At 34.8% G+C, this 19,458-nt stretch overlaps 1 protein-coding gene across 1 annotated transcript in view; it reads left to right on the top strand.

The window, feature by feature from the left end:
• Positions 1-448: 448 nt before the first annotated feature.
• The window catches only part of LY96 (lymphocyte antigen 96), a 36,851-nt gene continuing 17,841 nt past the window's right edge, over positions 449-19,458 (top strand). The window contains exons 1-3 of the mRNA XM_074207431.1: positions 449-654; positions 5,003-5,092; positions 17,750-17,881. Of these exons, the coding sequence (XP_074063532.1) occupies positions 543-654; positions 5,003-5,092; positions 17,750-17,881 (334 nt within the window). The 5' untranslated portion in view covers positions 449-542. The remainder of the gene's footprint in view (positions 655-5,002; positions 5,093-17,749; positions 17,882-19,458) is intronic.

Below are 19,458 nucleotides of genomic sequence, written 5' to 3'. Positions count from 1 at the left end.
TATTAAATGTCTAAATCTGGATTTGAACTCAGATCCTCTTGACTCCAGGGTCATGCTCTATCCACTGTGCCACTTAGCTGCCCTATCTCATTTTTTTAAAGCAAATTCCCCAATTCTTACTTCTCTCAATGTTTCCTACAAAATTTCAACATACAATTGTGACTAATAATTTTTTATTCTGATAATGGGAAAGACCTTTCTTTTTAAAAATTCAGATCACTATTATTTTTGACATTCAGGTATGATGGTATGAGGAACTATTGTGATATATTCTTTGCACATTCAATATTTAAGTGGCTGTTATTTGTGTATCTAAAGAGAATGAGTAAATATGTAGGCATTTATTTCCTCCTCTCTCTTACTGGAATTGCTTGCTGGGAGGTACTACCAATACTGAAAATCAGAAAAACAGGAAATAAAACTGAATAGGAAGCCAGAAATCATGTGACTGATGACTAAGTCAAACTTTCTTTTTACAAATTGGAGTAAGATACTAATTCACTGCTCTCCTATTTTCATTCTGAAAACTTTAAAAGATAATTATGCTCCAGATTTTGTTTTTCTCCACCCTATTTATTTTCACAATCATTGAATCAGTGAAAAATAGGTGGACCTGCAGCACCCAAGATGCAGAGATAACATACTCTTCTTGTGGTAAGTGTGTTACAAACTTCACCTTAGCAATTGTTTGGAAGGTGAGTTTTCACAGGAGCAATATTTAATTAAACACTTGCTGGGTCAGAGATGGCAAATGCTTTAGATGTTGCTACTGGAGAAAAGGACAGCTGGTTAATTGTACCAGCAGCCCCTAATCCTGGCTTTAAGGAGGTTTCTTTCATTTACATGAGACTAATTTTTCCAACTTGTGTTATGCTAGATCCTAAATGATAATTCTTTCCCCCACCCCCACTCCCAGTGGTCACTTTACTGTACCAAGTTCAGTTCAGGATTTCATCCCATCACTATAATAATTGCCTGCTGTTATTCTCCACTGGACCTCCCCAATTGATAGACTTCTGTGTTCTCCATGGTGGAAACATGGTTATTTCTTCACCAATTTTGATTTCTGTGTTGGGCTAAGGTTTCTAGAGGCTCTTCTCACAATCTCTAATTTGGTTATACTCCTGTTTTTTTGCCCTCCCCATTTTAGGAAAATGAAAAGAAGAACTTCTGTGCTTTATGGACAGCCAACAAACTGTTGAGAATTTCTCTCTCACCATTGTCACCGCCCTAACTGGCTACTTTCCCTTGACCTTGCCCCTGACCCAGAAGATAACACATGAACACTTCTAAGGATGTGACTTTCAGAGGCAACTCATTTTTTGCCTCTTCTTGATAGCTTTAAATTGTGAGGAATTTTTTCTTTACATTGTTTAAATATATTTCCTATAATTTCACCCACTGCTTCTAGGTCTGCCTCAAATAGACAAATACCATAAGCTTACTTTATGGCAAATATTCAAATACTTTAATACAGGCCCCTCTTTAAGACTAAGATGCAAAGAAAGCAGTTCCCTAATCCATTAAATCATAAGTCCATTCCTTATCCCTATTCACATTCAAGTCTCTCTTAAATCTTCTCTTCTCTAGGTTAAATATCTCCATTTCCTTCAGTTGAACCTTTTCCCTTTGATTTCCTTAGGTTTCAAATCCCTTCACGGTGATTGCTCTGCACATGATTTGACTTGGCTGTTATAAAATTTGACATCCAAAACTAGATAAATTGTCCCAGATGTTTAGGTCAAAATATAAACTATTATCTCTTTGGCTCTGGGTTCTATGCTTCTATAACTACAGCCTAGGATCTCATTAGCCTGGTTGACTACTGACTTAAAATCATAAAATCTAGAGATGAAAGTGATATTGATATTGTGGCAGTTGGGTTTTGCTACTTCAATTTTTGCTTAAGAATCTCTAGAAAAGGGAATTAGGCAAATACCTTTTCCTGGATCATTTCCTGAAGCAGACCATTAGATAGTTCCAATTGTTGGGAAATTTTTCTTTATAGTAAGTATTGATCTGTTTACATCTTCTCATCTTATCCTCAAGACAATGAGTTATCCTATTCTACTTTTATTAATCATCCCCCTTTTTAATTCCTCCTTTTTCCCCCATTCAAGAGAAATAGTAGGTGGCATAGTGAATAGAGAACCAGCCCTGGAAGAGTTCAAATCCAACCTCAGACACTTAATAATTAACCTAGCTGTGTAGCCTTCAGCAAGTCATTTAATCCCATTGTCTTGCCAAAAAAAAAAAACTAAAAAAAACCTAGAAACTAAATCTAGAATGACTAGAAAGAAAAAAGGAACTATCATTAAAGATATCCATAGATATCATGAAAGACTGACAAATATCTCACTAATAGAATTGGAATTCACATTTTATTAAATTAAGTACAAAGAGACTATTTTCTCTATTTCACAACAGTAAATTGAGTTAGAGAATGATGCGAATTATTTGCCCAAGATTACCCAGCAAATTGTTGTGTTGTTGTTTGTCTTTTGTTTTCAAAGAAAACCTTTGTATCAGGGAGATAATGCCATGAAAAGCATGTGAATTGGATCTGAGTGAGGGGTACTGAGTCACCAGTCTCACTTTCTCCTCAGGAGCCATCTGGGTACAGGGGTCAGAACAAATGAAGATGGCCCTGATGTGAGGCAAGCAGGGTTAAGTGATTTGTCCAGGGAATAAGTGTCAAATGTCTGAGGCTGGATTTGAATTCAGGTCCTCCTGACTCCAGAGCTGTTTGTTCTATCTACTATGCTACCTCACTGCCAGAATGTAAGATCTAGAGTGTTGCTGCTGTTTATTCATGTCTGACTCTTCATGTCCCAATTTGGGGTTTTCTTGATGAAGATAGTGAAGGGCAGATAGGTGGTGTAGTGAATAGAGAACTGGGTCTGCAATTAAGAAGGCACATCTTCCTGAGTTCAGATATGACCTCAGACTTGGGAGTAGTGTGATTTTGGTTAAGTCACTTAATCCTATTTGCTTTAGTTTCCTCAAATATAAAATGAACTGGAGAAGGAAATAGCAAGAAAATCCCAAATTGGGCCACGAAGAGTTGAATATGACTCAATAGCAGTACCTAGCAAATTAGTGGCAGGGTCAAATCTAGAACCCAGTTCTTTTGGTTCTAAATGGTTAAATGCAGTTCATCACTAGACCGAATTGTTAGTGTCTGTTCTTTTGCTCTAATTAAGAAGAGTCAAAATACAAAGCAGACCATACAACACTGCATTCTTGTCTTCCTGTTATTAAGCTAACCCTGGCTCTAACTTGTATTGGCCTCACAAGCAAAAGGAACTCAAGGTTCTAATGCAAGTAGGTAGATTTGGCTTCATGGCATTACTGAGACATGGTAGAATAAAGACCATAAATGGATTATGGTTCTGAATGAATACATTTTAGAATAGGTAAGTGAAGGAACTTGGCATGTATATTAAGAAAGTATACTTATTCGAGGAAATTCAGAAAAAAAGAAGGATACATAGTGGAGGTCACTTGAGTAAAAACAAATAGAAGGAAAAACAAAAGTTTTTTTTATCATTAGAATATAGCTTATGTGTAGGACCAACAAGGAGATCTGGTATTTTCAATCTGATTCTCATGAACAAGGAGGAAGAAGGGATGGGAAGTCTGGGTGGGAAAGGGGAGAAATGATAGATTGGGGGTAGAAGGGGGAGTGGGCACTAGAATGAGGGTAGCTAAAAGAAAGGAAAAAGATTAGAAAATCATCAAAGCATTTCTCAAATGCACAGAATCATCAAATCATATAAATTTTTCACCTTTTAAAATGTGAATAAAACAGAAGAAAGTTTATAAAGAATCAAAGTAGGACAACTTCATTATATATTTAAAAAGAAAATCAAACTGTATTATAGAAATTGACAGTATCAGGAAAAATTTCTTTTTCCATTCTAATCAATATATGATGAAGCCCATTTTATTTAGTATTTGTAAACTCGGAAAAAATTGATTAAAAAAATAGATGTTTAAAACAAATCAAGGTAAACAGACATTCTCTTTGTCCAGAAAGAGAGGTTTCAGGCTTTTACAAAAACTTTTAATCCAAGAAGAGAAAGGATTAGTCTTGTATAGGGTTTTAGCAACAGTATCTGCCCTAAAATTTCTCTGTGCCCAAAACTTTGTTTCCAGTACTCTGACTTGTAGTGGTCCCTGAACTTTTGTTCTTCCGGTTACCCAATGCTTCTCAAGGTCTCCCCATTTCAGGTTCTGTGTGCCTTCTATCTGACCTGTTATTCTTTAGCCCATAACACCTTCCTCTTTAATTTACTCAAGGATACTGTTTGCTTCTTATAAAGGGACCACCTCATAAAGAGCTCCAATTTTTTATTTAATTTAACACTGAGTTGTCAGTCCTTTCCCCTCATTAGCTCCTGAGCTTTCAGGAGCATGTGTTTTCCTTCATATGTATTAATGTTAACCGATTTAACAGTATTTTCATAGGAGAAGCAATGGTACAAATAATTATAAATTTATGTTTTCCATGAATCTATTAAAAAAATGAAAGGAGTAAGCTAAATAAGCTAAAAAATAAAATTGGTTATTTATTTGAATGGATTCATTCTACATGGAATAGTCTTTGAAAATGCCATTTGGGTTTGACTTTGGCTTCCTTTAAAAGGTGAGAAATATAGTCACTTATTCATTCAAACATCCATCCCTTCAACCAGCATTTGTTCTTTGTCTGTGTGTTTGACAGTATGCTTCCATTTAAGACCAGGAAGTACAGAACTGAAATGGATCCTGGAGAGTATGAAAAGGAGTGGATAAAAATAAAAGTCCAACTCTGGAGTAAATCATGTTTTAAAAAAAGATTTTTTAAACCATGCTTAACTGTTTTTAAACTTTTCTCACAATGAAGTTTTCAATTTAAAAACTTGCTAAGTGGGTATCTGAGTGAGCCTGGGAACCTGAAAAGTTGTATTAATGAGAGGTAATATATGATAATCTATTTCATTGTCTTTATTCCACTTAGATGAAAAGAAGCCCATACCAACTATAAATGTTACTCCCTGTTTAAGTATGAAACAGACTAAAGGAAATTTGTCTTTATACTATGTGCCACGTAAGTTCATCTCTTATGTTATCTTTGAGTCAAAAAGGGACAAGAAAATGTCTTGATGATGCTTATAGTCCAAATTGTTCCATTAAAGTATTTTATAATTTCCATTATATTTTGGTGTAAATGACAAGGTTAACAGTGAGCCAAAAGTGATAGCAAAAATGAAAATAATTTATTTTAAGATCTGTAGACTCATAAGATCTTAGTTAGGAGGCCCCCCCCCAAGATCCAGTTCCTTCTTAACATTTTTGAATGCTTTCTTCAATTCAATTAATTTTAATTCAGTTTGATTCAATTCATTTAACAAACATTTATTAGAGCCTACTATGTGTAAAGCATAGGTACTTAAGTAAAATGAATAATAATTCCTGCACTTAAGGATATAGAGAAGTAAACTTCCAAAGTAAATTCAAGAGGGAGATCAGGAAAGACCTTGTGTAGGAGACAACCACTGAATTTTGTTTGAAAGGAAAATAAGAATTCTAAGAGGAATGAACGTATTCTAGACATGGGCGAATACCTGCACAAAAGCATATTAGTAGGAAATGAAATGTTCTGTTAAACATAATTTTCTTAGGCTAAAAATAAAAAAAAAAACCCAAAAGTTAGTTTTATCCATGAAGTTTTATTTTCTAGGATATTACCAAACCCATGGGTGGATGGTATCATTAAAAATACCAACTCTGATACAAACTTTTGGGGATATTTTTATTCAGAAAGGACAAAGAATTATAAAACTGAGATAGGCAACCAATTAGATTTCATTTAGATGACAAAATTCAGCATTTTAATTCTCTCATCAATTATGATATTTACTTCAAGTTCCTATTGATAAAAATTCCACAGATTAGAGAGGGAAAGTTTACAACAAATTTGGGTTTCTCTCTCCTCTCCCAAGATATCTCTTATCTTATGATTTCTTGACCCAAATAAAAAAATTTATTGGTGCTATTACAAAGCTGACTAGGTAATACCGACACAAGCCGAGTCAGTATTCATATAGGAAAAGAACAGACCTTGACATGGCAGATTGACATTTTTTACACACAGAGACAACATTAAGATTTATTACTTTAAGGTGGAGACTGAGAAACAATTTTTTTTATTAGAAATATAGAATAAGACTTAGACAATTCCATATGGGAAATAGCTTGTAGGTAAGTTTGTCTGAGACAAGAGGTGTGTTTAAGGTAGGGTGAAATATGACTAGGAAAGGTGGGTGAGGAATCACATTATAAATAATTTTGACTGCTAGGCTGAGAATTTTGTATTATATCTTAGACTCAGTAAATACTCAAGATTTTTGAGTAGAGAAGTGACATACTAAAGATGTAGGAAATTATGAATATAAAAATTTATAGTCAGAAACAAATTATGCAGTCTTAAATGCTGTTAAATCTTGTTTAATGGGTGGAGGGTCTTTGCTCTTGAGATGTAAATTGACTCCTAATGTAAAATTTGTATTCTGTCTCCTCATTCCCAAGCCCCCAGTCTTCAAATTTCTACCTGGTTTCAGTCCTAAGGGTGGGGGGGGATGTCCCCCTTTGTCCTCAGTGCCCAGATAAGGGGTAAAGTTATAAAATCTGAGCTGGACCTCAGTGGGCTCTCTCTTGTCTAGACTTTTGTTATTCACTCTGTCCTAAAGTGCTAGTTGATTCTTAGGGAAGAAAAGTTGTGGGGAGCCAAAGGGCAATGCAAAGAGAGCAATCTGTTTATTGTCCAGAGTCAGAATACTTAAAGATAAAAACTGCAAAAAGTATGCAATCAAAAACGCAAATTTGTGAGAATTGTACCCTCTGATCTGGTCACAGACCTCTGTGCACTATTTTCCCATGTCCTGGGTACAGGATTTGTTTTGTCTAGCTCAGTACTGGTCTCTGCACCTGCATAAGTGTATATAATATTTTCAGGCATATATTCTTCCCAAGCTGCATACTCCCTGCATTCTCAGGGTCCTTATCTAGCAATGTATAAATCATCAGGGTTCATGGAGAACTCTAACAGAGCAATCTTTGAGCATGCATCACACAAAAACAGGTGTCAGCTAAGACATGGCCTGGATTGTGGATTCACACTTCTGCTCCAGTCCTCACAGAAAGTTTTTTAACCAGTTTATTTTGCTATATTTCATAATAAAATCCTGAGCAGTTTTAAAATCCCAGAGAGTGAGAATTCTTTCATCCTTTTCAGTGGTCCTTGATTTCTCAGTTACCTTAAATTCTGTCTTTAGTTGGTGACCCCATAAATCCCAGGGGCAGCACTAAAAAGGATAGTTAGGAATAGAAATTTGGTGACTGTGTGGATGATACTTTAGAGAGGGGGAGAGAATGGAAGCAGATTGACTAGTTTGGAGGTTATTGCAATGGTCAATAAATCCATCAATCAGTCATCAAACATGACACCTTTCTGCCAGGTATTTTGCTAGATATTGGAACTCTAAAAGCAAAGAATGAAAAAATTTCCACTTTTGAGAAGCTTACATTCTCTCCTGTTAGACAACACACACATACATAATTATATATAGAATAAATATAAAGTATAAATATAAGGTTTTAAATATAATAAGGAAGTTAAGAAGGGGGGGAATCAGGAGATATAGGTAAATAGGAGATAGTACTTGAGCTGAGTCTTGAAGAGGAAAGATAGGGATAATATGAAGTAAAGGGAGAGCATTCCATGAGACATGGAACCAAAAACAAAAAACAGGAAATAGATTGGGATTTGTGAGAAACAATGAGAACAGGCTAAAACAAAGAGTGTAGGAAAGATAGTAAAATGGGACTAGAAAGATAAGCTAGGACCTGGTTGTGAACTTTGCATAAAGTTGAAGTTATGAAACTGAAACTTTAGAAGAATGACTTTGACAGGAGCAGAGTAGTTTAGAAGAGAGGTCGCTTTGGAGTGAAAAAGAAAGAATTCTGTTTTGTACATATTAAATTTTAGATGTATCTGGGACATTTGGTTTGAAATGTCTAATGGAGGGGCAGCCAGGTAGTGCAGTGGATAGAGCACTGGCCCTGGAGTCAGGAGGACCTGAGTTCAAATTTGACTTCAGATGCCTAAAAATTACCTAGCTGTGTGACGTTGGGCAATTCTCTTAACCCTATTGCCCTACAACACCCCCCCCCCCCCCAAAAAAAAACAAGAAATGTCTAGTGGTTACAAGTTCAGGGAAGAGCATGAGATCATTTCTAGATATGCTAGTCATCTACATAGAGAGGACAATTAAACACATGGAAGTTGATGAGGTCACAAGGGGGGTGTAGAGAAGGGAAAAAAGCCACATGGGTGCTACAGTGGATACACTGGTGATATACTAGACTTGAAGTCAGGAAGATCATAGCTTATCCCACCTTGCTAGTAATATTCCTGGCCATCCTACAATTAATCATTGTCTATCTAAATTTCTTCAATTTGTAAAATGAGGATAATGATAGCAGCTACAGAATTATGGTGAGAAACAAAAGAGATAATATAGTGTATGCTTAATAAATGATTGTCCCCTCTCTTAATCTTACTTGTGACTTCTAGTTGTCTGCCCTTCCTCCTTTTTTTTTTTTAGCAAGGCAAACAGGGTTAAGTGGTTTGCCCAAGGCCACACAGCTAGGTAATTATTAAGTGTCAGAGACCGTATTCCGAACCCAGGTACTCCTGACTCCAGGGCCTGTGCTTTATCTACTACTCCACCTAGCTGCCCCTATCTGCCCTTCCTTCTTAAAGAAGACCATGACATCAGAGAGGTGATGCCATTAGGTGTAAATGAATTGGATTTAAGTGAGAGAGGTTGTGTAAAGTTGCCAGCTTCACTTTATCCTCTGAAGCCATCTGGGACCAATGATTAGATATATATCAGGATGACAGGAGATGACTCTGGATGCAGTGGGGGACCTTAGCATTTTTAAGAAAAGGTCTTTCCAGGTCACAGTTTGACTGAAACAACTACCATTCAGTGATTAAGGCTAGGTAAGAGAGAGATTAGACAAAGAGGCCAAAAGAAATTTAGACTAGGGAAGACCCTTAGGGTTTCTGAGCAGAATAGAAACCAGTATTATTTACATTCACTCTGAGCCAATCAGGGCCCAAAGAATGACCAAGTGGACTTAGCCTGAGACTCATTGTTGTCCAATCAAGGAGAGTCAGAGTGACTGGGTCCTCTAAAAATCTTACCAAGTCTTTGGGCAGAGCGCTGGCTAGTTTGGGACAGAGTACTAGGGTACACTTACATTTAAAGAGAATCTTTTGAATGGAGAATAAACAAAGGAAATATGGCAATGATTAGACAGATGGGAGAACCTGTAAAAAAAATCCATGAAAAATCAAGAAAAGAGATTATTCAAGAGGAAGGTGTGGTCAGCAGTGCTAAATGTAGCAATTCGGTCTAGAAGGATGAGGCCTGAGAAAAGACTATTAGGTTTAGGAAATAAGAGATGGTAGAGCTGGAGGGAACAGTTTCATTTGAGTTGACACAGAGGAAGCCAGATCACAAAAAGTTGAAGGGTAAGTGAGAGGAAAGGAGGTGGTTATAAGTACAGACAACCTTTACTATGAATTTGACTGAGAAAGGGAGGAAAGAGATAGGGTGGTGATAGGTTGAGGGTGTGGTGTGGTCTAGTGAAAGTTTTTTTGTTTTTAACTTAGGAACACTTGAACATGTTTGAAGATAGTAGGAAAAAATAGTAGGGAGATGAATATTAGAGAGAGAGGGGGATGATTCTGAAGGCAGTGTGCTATACAAGACTGGTAGTTATCAGGGGCAGATTTAGATTTTTCTTGTCCAGGAGAAGGGTCACCTCATCATACTCAAGTCTTCAAGATTCTATTTGTCTTTCTAGTAAGGCCTTTGTATACTAGTAATTGTAAAATTTGTATACTGTTATCTGTAAAGACTTTGTAACATTCCTGCCCAGAAATTTTTCTAAATTTTTTTTTAAAAAGGGGGAGAATGGAAATTCTCTGGAGACAAAAGCCAGGAAAGCAATAAGTAGTTTAAAAAAACAAAGCCCTTAGCTTTAAATGTCTATATACAAATATCTGAAATTAAGACAGAAATCAAGAGCAATTAGAGGTCATAATGCAAAGATGCAAATGCAGATTAAAGATTAAGCTTCATGTTTCACTGAAACATGGGTTGGATAATATCAGTGATTGAACCATGACTCTGGATTGGCATATTTTTTTTTTAAAAGAAGAAGGGCAGATGAAAAGGAGGGGGAATTGGGGAATAATATGGTATAGAAGATGTACTTGTAAGGAAATCTAGGAACCAGAGAGAGGAAACAGAGAGTATTTAGATGAAGGTCAAAGGAGTAAGAAACAGAAAGTCATTAGAGAGAAAGCAGAAATAAAGATTTTGAGAACAGATCATATGCCCTGCTACAAAGATATAATAGAATAATGATATGGGAGTTCAGTTTTCTAGATATCTACTGATCTCTTTTTCTGAAAAAAGTAGAATGATTAATAAGTTCTTTCTTTTCTTCAATTATCATATCACTTTTCAGAAGTTGGGAACCACAAAGGGAAATTCTAACCTATATCTGGATCTTACTTACAGGGAGGAACTGGTTACTAGTATAAAAACAATGGGAACTCTGGGGGGAAACTGACAATTCCTTCTTAGAATTGTAATATAGGAAAGGAAATCTGGATATGGTTTGTCATATGCCCTAAATATTGGGAAATCAGATATCAAGGGGTTCAGAGGAAAAATAGATAAGATCTCATGCAGTAAAATACTTTAGCTGAAGTCAGCTAAAAGATGGGAAGATGATTAAGAATGAAATTCTGAAGACAACAAAAAGAAACATTTCTACTGATGAGGAAAAATGGAGGCAGCTAGGTGGTACAATGGATAGAGCACTGGCCCTGGAGTCAGGAGTACCTGAGTTCAAATCAGGCCTCAGACACTTAATAATTACCTAGCTGTGTGGCCTTGGGCAAGCCACTTAACCCCATTTGCCTTGGAAAAAAAAAAAAAGGAGGAAAAATGAAATTTGTATGAATACACAGAGAACTCATCTACTAATTTAGATGAAAGGAAAAAAATGTACTGAGGATGGAAGAACACCAGCTTATGTGGCATGGTCCTGTAAAAATAGTGTAATGAATGCTAAACTTCAGAATGGAACTGAGTGGGGTGAAAAAGGCTAAGGTTATGAAAAAAGTTTTGTTTTGTTTTTTAAACTATATTAGGAAAGAGAAGGAAGATTTTTAAAAAAGGGATAGAACTTTTGCTTAGGTATAAATGGGATAATGATAACTGACAAAAAAGGAAAAGTAGAGCTGCTCATTTTATTTCAGTTTTCACTGAAAAGGAGAATGACCTTTGTGCTAGAGTTGACAGAATAAAATTAGCTAATGGAGAGTGGATACCCAAGATTAGTAAAGAAGTAGTAAGAGAGCACCTAGTTGCCTTTAATGAATTCAAATCATCTGGTTTCGATGTACTAGTCTTAGATCCTGAAGAAATTAAGTAGATGTAATTGCTCAGCCAGTGTTAGTAATATTACAAAGTGCATGGAAACCAGAAGAAATTCTTCCTTTTTTTTCTTAGTTTGGATTCAATTTTCTTTTCTTTTCACATTTAAATTGTCTTAGTCTTCCCTTTCTTCTCCCCTTCCTCTCCACTGAGAAGGCAAGAAAAATATAATCCATTAAGAGTACTTACAAGGGCTATTAGTTTGGACACAGTGGTAGAAATTCATAGGAAAAAATCTCACAATGTTAGAACTTGAAGGAAATATAACAATCTTTTCCAACCTCTTTATTTTATAGAATAGGAGATTGTGGTACAGTATAGAAAAGCGGTTTTTCAAAGGTTATGCAAATAAGTGACTGGTGACTACTTCTACCCAATTCTTCTAACTCCAAGTCTCTCCTGCCCCACAGATAATGTAATTCAATTCTATTCATCTGATTTGGAAGGTTTACCTCCATTTTGTAGTCTTCAGCATCCACCTTCATAGACATCTCTCTTCCCTGACTCAAGGGATTATGTGAAACTGTGAAATAAAGTTGGACTTTCATCCTACTAATTTAGATGAAAGAAAAAAAATGAAAGTACACCAGGTTATGTGGGATGGTCCTATAGGGTCCCAGACCTTATGTCTCTTTGACAACCTTAAACTTTATCCTAAGACTTATCTAGACCTAAGATGTTTCCTTTACCCAATTTCTTTCTTTAAAGGAAAGGGATGATAGTCTGGAAACAATAGGCCTGTGAACTCTTTGATTCCTGGAGAAATTCTAGAATGGATCATTAAAGAAATAGGTAGTACATATCTAGAAAGGACAGTGGTGATTATAGAGATCCAACATGATTTTTATCAGTAATAGGCCATTTAAGACTATCTTTTCATTTTTTTTAACAGTATTACTAAGTTAGTAGGATGAGAGGAATATTGTTGATTTAGTTTGTCTAGATTTGGCAAAGCTTTTGATTTAATCTCATACTATTCTTATGGATAGGATAGGACTTCATAATAAGTCAAATAAATGGATTCCCAACTGATTGGATGGCTGTACTGAAAGAGTAGTTGGTTTAATGTCAAGATAGTAGAAGGCCACCAGTGGAGTACCCTGGGTTTTCTGGTTGGTCCTGTTCTGTTTAATATTTTTATCGATAACTTGGATAAAAATATAGATTGTATGCTCAGTCAAATTTGCCAATGACATCAAGCTGGGAGGGCATATTCAATGGATGACATGCTTGACAGCATTAGACTGAATCTAATGAGATGAAATTTGGAAGAGATGGTTCAGTAGTCCTATTTTTGGGGTATAATCAATTTTACAAATACAAGAAGGGGAAGGCATAATTAAATAGCACTTGTTTTCAAAAAGACCTGGAGGTTTTAGTGGACTTCAAGATCAATGTGAGTCAGCAGTGAGATGACATTCAAAAAAACCAAATGTGATTTTTGGACCATATCAAAAAAGAGTATAGATTTCAAGAACAGGAAGGTGATGGCTCCACTCTACTCTGCTATCATCAGACTTTCAACTAAAGAAGCATATTTATAAGTTGAAGAATATATATATAAGTTCCCCAGAAAAGGGGAACCAGGATAGTGAAAAGCTTCAAATTCATGGCATATGATGATTAATTAAAGGACTGGAGCATGTTTAGCCTGGGGAAGGGAAGATTCTTAGAACACAATAACTATCTTCAAGTATTTAAATGGCTATGTGAAAGAGAGATTAGACTTGTTCTTTTTAGTTGCTAGGAGTAATAGGCAGAACCAGAAGCAATGGATAGAAGTTACAGAGAGGTAAATTTCAGCCTGGTGTCAGGAAAAACTTCCTAATAAAGTAGAACTATCTGAAAGTGGAATGAACTTTCATGGAAGGTTGTTGGAAATCTCTTTGAAAGAATTCAAACAACAATCAGTTAATTATTTGTTAGTGATTTATACAATTCTCAATCAGTGTGAATTAGGAATCCCATGAAGTGGTTAAATTATTTGAATTCACACTATTACCACTTGGCTGGAACCATGTCCACATTTTACATAATAATAATTTCCATTGGTATGAATTCAAATATATGTGAATACATCACTAGATTTATTATTTATGTGCTGATTGTGATCTAGCTTTCATTTATAGGTTGGACTAGTTGAATGCTGAGGTTGCTTCCAATAACAGAAAAAAAAAAGTAAATAGAAGAAGCAGGGTGATAATACTGATAAAAGAAATCATTCTGTATTTTTCTTGTTATCAAATGTGGTCAGGTTAGTGAAAACAACAATTACTTCTGGTGATGGCTATTATTGAAGTTCTAGAGACAATGTCTTAGAGGTAGGGAATAGAAGGGAATAAGTATTTATATTGGTTTCTCTCACTAACCAGTTTCACTTTGCTTGTATCTTCATGCAGTGCCTAAGAGACTGGAAATCATTAACTTTTCATATCTAAATAGGAAATAAATATTAGCTGAATGAGAATAAGAGAGTATTCTGAGAACCCAGGTATAACAACAAATTAAATCTACTATAATCCCAGACAAAAAAACTGACTATATATTTGATAGATGGGTCAGTTATTTGATACTATTTTTGAATTTCCTCTTGAGAAGATAAATAATTCCTTCACAGGAATACTGCCAAAATTTGTTAATATTTTTATGCTTCCTTAAGCAAATTACTCATTTTTAACAATATTGATCTTTCAGTCAAGGTCTTCAAGGTATAAGACCCTTCATATTCTTCTTTTTGCTTATTGTTATTAAAATCCTTTTTTTTTATTGTACTTGGATAATTGGTTCCTCCATTCTGAACTTCCTCTGATGCCATTTCATTGAATGGAGCTTAGCCTGGGTTCTTGAAAGTTATACTGGCAGAATACAAGCTCTGGATAGTTTTACCAAGCTAGAAGGCCTTCAAGTTTGTTCCTGGAAATGGGCTTGACATCTGTGAACCTGCCTCAGTTCAGAGTAGCTCATCACGAGGAGATTGTTTTCCAGTATTATAAATTCTGAGGGACTCAGCAATTGATAAAGAATTTTACTTAGGGAGAGATAGTCAGCAAGTTGTACCAAGTTGTACCAGTTGAGGGACTGGGTCTAGTTATATAATCATGGATCCTTGAAGGATGCACCAAATGTGTTTAAGACATATATTTTATTTGTAAATCACTTTGCAAATCTTAAAGCACTATTTAAATGATAACTAGAATTGTTGTTATTAATAATAATATTATTTTGCTAGATGATCTAGAAATTCTGGGTACTCAGACTGAAAAATAAATAGATGTCCAGAGTACAACAATTCTAAAACTATATAGACTGTATAGAAAAGAGGAAGATTTTTGCCCTTTTGCCATTGATACTAGTTGAGTAACTGATCCTTAGTAAAATATTAGATTATTCTAGATTATTAATGGTAGTCAGAGAGAGAGAGAGAGAGAGAGTTTCTTTAGGGTACTTAGGTATTCAAAATTTGGAGGTATCTAATCTACCATTGGTTCAAGTCATCATTAACTGTGTTCTCCAGTTTTAGGGGTTCACAGCACCCTAGTTTCATTTGATCACTCAATTATATTAGCTTTTATAAAGGAATGTTTTCTTTAAAGGTAAGAACATAGATAACAAACCTCTTCCCCCTTCCCCCCATATCTGGGAGGTAATCCTCCCTTATACTTTAGTCTCTGGGGAATGGAGAGATATTAGGTTTATAGTTTAGCTTAGTTACTATAGAATCAGTTTACAATTTAACTTAGTCCCTATAGCATCAGATCCACCAAGTCCTAGAATCAAGTTCCAGTACTCTGACCTCTTTGAGTTTCCTTACTAGGCTGGCAGTAAAATCTGACTTGAGATCTTGTCTCTAAGGTTACCATGGTTTGAGCTTTTGGGCCCAGAGATCCCTGCCTGTAAAAATTAAAAGGAAAATGAAATCAACAAAACCCTGACTCAGTATGTATTTTTTGGAAGGGGTTTTGGTAGAAAAACAATTTATTCTATCATAAGCACTTAGAGTTTGTCATGGACAGTAACTGGCCGCTGGTTGTATATTGTATAAGACAAGTCAATATGTAGTGAAGATGCAGACTATTCCAGCTACACAGTCTTAATCACCTGGTAGGGGAATACAGACTATTTTCCCTTAGAAGTAGGTTCCTAGCGTTTCCCACCTGAGCCCAACTCAGTCTCAAGCCTGCAGGAGGACAACAAGGGTAGAAAGCATAATTTAACACTGATTACAAGAAACACATGAAATAAAAATTACATGGTTATAGTGAAGATTTAGAGAAGAGTTCATTAGACTTAAGGCAAATTTTAAAAAGCAATATATATATATTCACCACAGATAATGAAATGATATCAATACCTAATATATATGCATTGAATTGGCATGGCATTTAAATGAAAAGTTAATTGAATTACAAGAAATAGATTGGGGATCATAGTAGCTTCTCTTCGAGCTAGACAAATCTAACAAAAAGAAAAACAAGAAATAAGTTAAATTTATGAATGAATCTTATAAAATTAATTTATTAGAGATCTTTGGAGATTGACTGATAGGAATAAGAATAGGCATTTGACATTATTTTATAAAGAGAACTCATAGATAAGGAAATTCTTTTAATGAAGGGTTAAACTACTTGCCCAGGGAAATACAGTTATGTGTTGTTAGAGGTAGGACTTCAACTCAAATCTTTCTGACTTTGATTCCAGTTCTCTATCCACTTTGCTATTAAAAAGACATAGAACAGGAGTATGCCTATTTTTTTTAACTCTACATGGACTTTCACAAAAATTGGCCATTTGCTGCAGTATAAATTTCTTAGCTACATAAATATCATTATAAATATATTAGGCTTATACTTTGCTGACCATAAAGGCAATAAAATTCAATAAAATGTATTTGAAGAAGGGAATTAAATTTAAAAAACATCTGTGTGTCAAAGATTAGAATCATAGAAACAATAATTTCATCAAAGTAAGAAAATAATGAGATGACATACCAAAACTTTTGAGATGTAGTTGAAAAAGTCCTTAGGGAAAAATTTATAACTCAAATTATAAAAGAAAACAACTCTGAAAGACATAAGGACTCTGATTATTGCAATGACAAATCATGACTTTAGAAGATTGATGATAACTTTTTTTTTAAGTTTTTTCAAGGCAATGGAGTTAAGTGACTTGCCCAAAGCCACACAGTTAGGCAATTATTAAGTGTCTGAAGCTGGATTTGAGCTCAGGTACTCCTGACTCCAAGGCCAGTGCTCTATCCACTGCGCCACCTAGCCACCCCGATGATAACTTCTGATTCCCACCTTTTGGCAAAAGAATGATGGACTAGAAGTGCAGAATGAGATCTATTTTCTAATAGAGTAAAAGCATGAATAAATTTTGCTTGACTATACCTATTCACTATAAGACAGGACTTCTACTTTTTTTATGGAGAATAATGAGAAAGGAGAGAAAGTGATATTCCTCTTCTTCTTCCCTCTCCCCAAAGAAAAACAGAAAAAAAAAGGAGAGCACTAATGAACTATTTAAAAAAATATACAGAAGATAGCAGAAGGAAGTTCAGAAGAACACACAGATACAGAGCAGTATTATCCCTAGGAAGAAGAAAGAAAGACTTTGAGAAGGAGGTAGTATAAGACAGTTACTTCAGGTAGTATAAGGATTATCACCTCCTCCTTATAAATATTAATTTTCAGTTTATTAGGTGAAATAAATTTGCAGTGTAGTCTGCATGAGTACAAAATCAGTCAAGTATAGCAAACAATAAAGAAACATGATAAAATACATTGAAAAAAATTCCTCAACATGTAACATTATTATAAAGAATCATATTAAATTGAAACATTATTACCCCCCATTTTCTGGAAGTCAAAACCAAGCTATATATAAGAGAGATTCATGATTTCATATATAATAGTCTTTTTGTTTGTTGCTAATGGAAATATTCACATTTGTTTGGTTCATAACAAAGCTGTCTTAAAAGAATGGTTGTAAATAATTTTTGAAATTTCCAGTAATTAAAATTTAATTTTTTGAAATAATTTTTAGATAAAAATCTAGCTAAAGATATATTTCTTCTTTATTCTCTTTGTCCTAATATTTTTCTTCAATCTATTAGCATTTAATGTATATTTTTTCATTTCTAAGTAGTGTGTGATAATAGAATAATAGAATTTTTTTTTTAGGGAGAAACATGAAAGACCTGTATTTTAGTATTTATGCAGAATTTAAATCAGCTCTAATATTACCATTGCGAAAAGAAATCATATGCCATGGGATGGAGGCTAATTACTCATTCTGCAGAGCTTTAAAGGGAGGTAAGCATTTCTTTCATTTTATTTTTACTATATGAGGCATTTATTTTTTGGATCTAGACAGCCAACTTTGAAGATAGGACAACATGGATACAAGTTCTATCTTTCATATCTACTGAGTGACCCTACACAAGTCATTATAATCTTTCTGCATCTTGAGTAGCTTTATAAGACTGTAAATAGGTGGGCAGTTGCTGATCTGAACTAGTATAGGCAGCTAATTCCTCTGATGAAATCAAGGATCTGGACTATCAAGAACTATATCTATAATATATCTTTCTATATTTTATCTGTTTCTATCTCAAAATTTTCATCTCTCTCTCTCTCTCTCCTTATCTATATCAACATCATCTGCCTATACAGCTAAACCTGCATTGATATCATCTCTATTTATATCATCTCTTTCTGAATTTCTTCCCCCAAAGATAGGACAAGTCTGAAAGTTGTTTATATATGTGTCTTTATGTGTCTGTGTGAATATATAAATGTTATCATGGATCTATCAAAGCACATAGCCCTTAGAAATGAGCAAAACAATATTTTGGAACATTTAAATTTAAGAATGTAATTTTAAAAAGAATATGGAATTCAGACATAGTTACTACTCAAGAGAATAATACAACCTACGATGTATATTTATACATGTATATAGTACACATGTACAGTATATATAGTAATTTATTATGTGTATATGCAAACATGCATATGTGCATATATATATATATACACATATATTCATTTAGATGTGTTCAACACTTTATGAATTCATTTGAGGTCTTTTTTTGGCAAAGATACTGGAGTGGTTTGCCATTTCCTTCTCCAAATCATTTTTGCAGATGAGGAAACTAAGGCAAACAGGGTTAAATGACTTGCCCATGATCACATAGCTTGTAAGTGTCTGAAGCTGAATTTGAATTCATGAAGTGGAATCTTCTTAACTCTAGGTCCAGCACTCTTTAGTGTACACACACACACACACACACACACACACACACACACACATACAAATACATATTTATATCCTGCCCCCAACTTGTACTTATTTTGCAATTTGAGTACCTTATGGGATTGTCCTTCTAAAACTAATGCTCATTTGGAACTATCCTCAAAACGTACTAAAACTGTTCATACCCTTGTTCCAGCAATACCATTATTAGGTCTGTATCCTAAAAAGATCATAAAAAAGAGGAAAAGATTCACATTTACAAACTTTTTGTAGTGGTAAAGAATTGGAAAATGAGGGGATGCCTATCATTTGTGGAACAACTTTTGGCATATGAATGTGATGGGGTACTATTGTTCTGAAGGAAATCATGAGTGGGAGGATGTCAGAAAAGCTTGGAAAGACTTTCTTGAACTGATGCTGAGTGAAGTGAGCAGAACTGGGGAAACAGTATATTTTAACAACAACATTGTGTGATGATCAACTATAATGGACCCTGTCAGCAATTCAATGATCAAGGACAATTCCAAAAGATTTGTGATGGAAAATGCCATCTGCCCGTAGAGAAGAAATTCTTAAGTCTGAATGCAGATCAAAGCTTCTATTTGTACTTTTTTAAAGCTTGTTTCCCCCCTTT

The sequence above is a fragment of the Macrotis lagotis genome, chromosome X, assembly GCF_037893015.1.
Source record: "Macrotis lagotis isolate mMagLag1 chromosome X, bilby.v1.9.chrom.fasta, whole genome shotgun sequence".
Classification (NCBI taxonomy): Eukaryota; Metazoa; Chordata; class Mammalia; order Peramelemorphia; family Peramelidae; genus Macrotis; species Macrotis lagotis.
The sequence above is the reverse complement of the archived record's forward strand: the minus strand, read 5'-3'. Positions and strand labels throughout refer to the sequence as shown.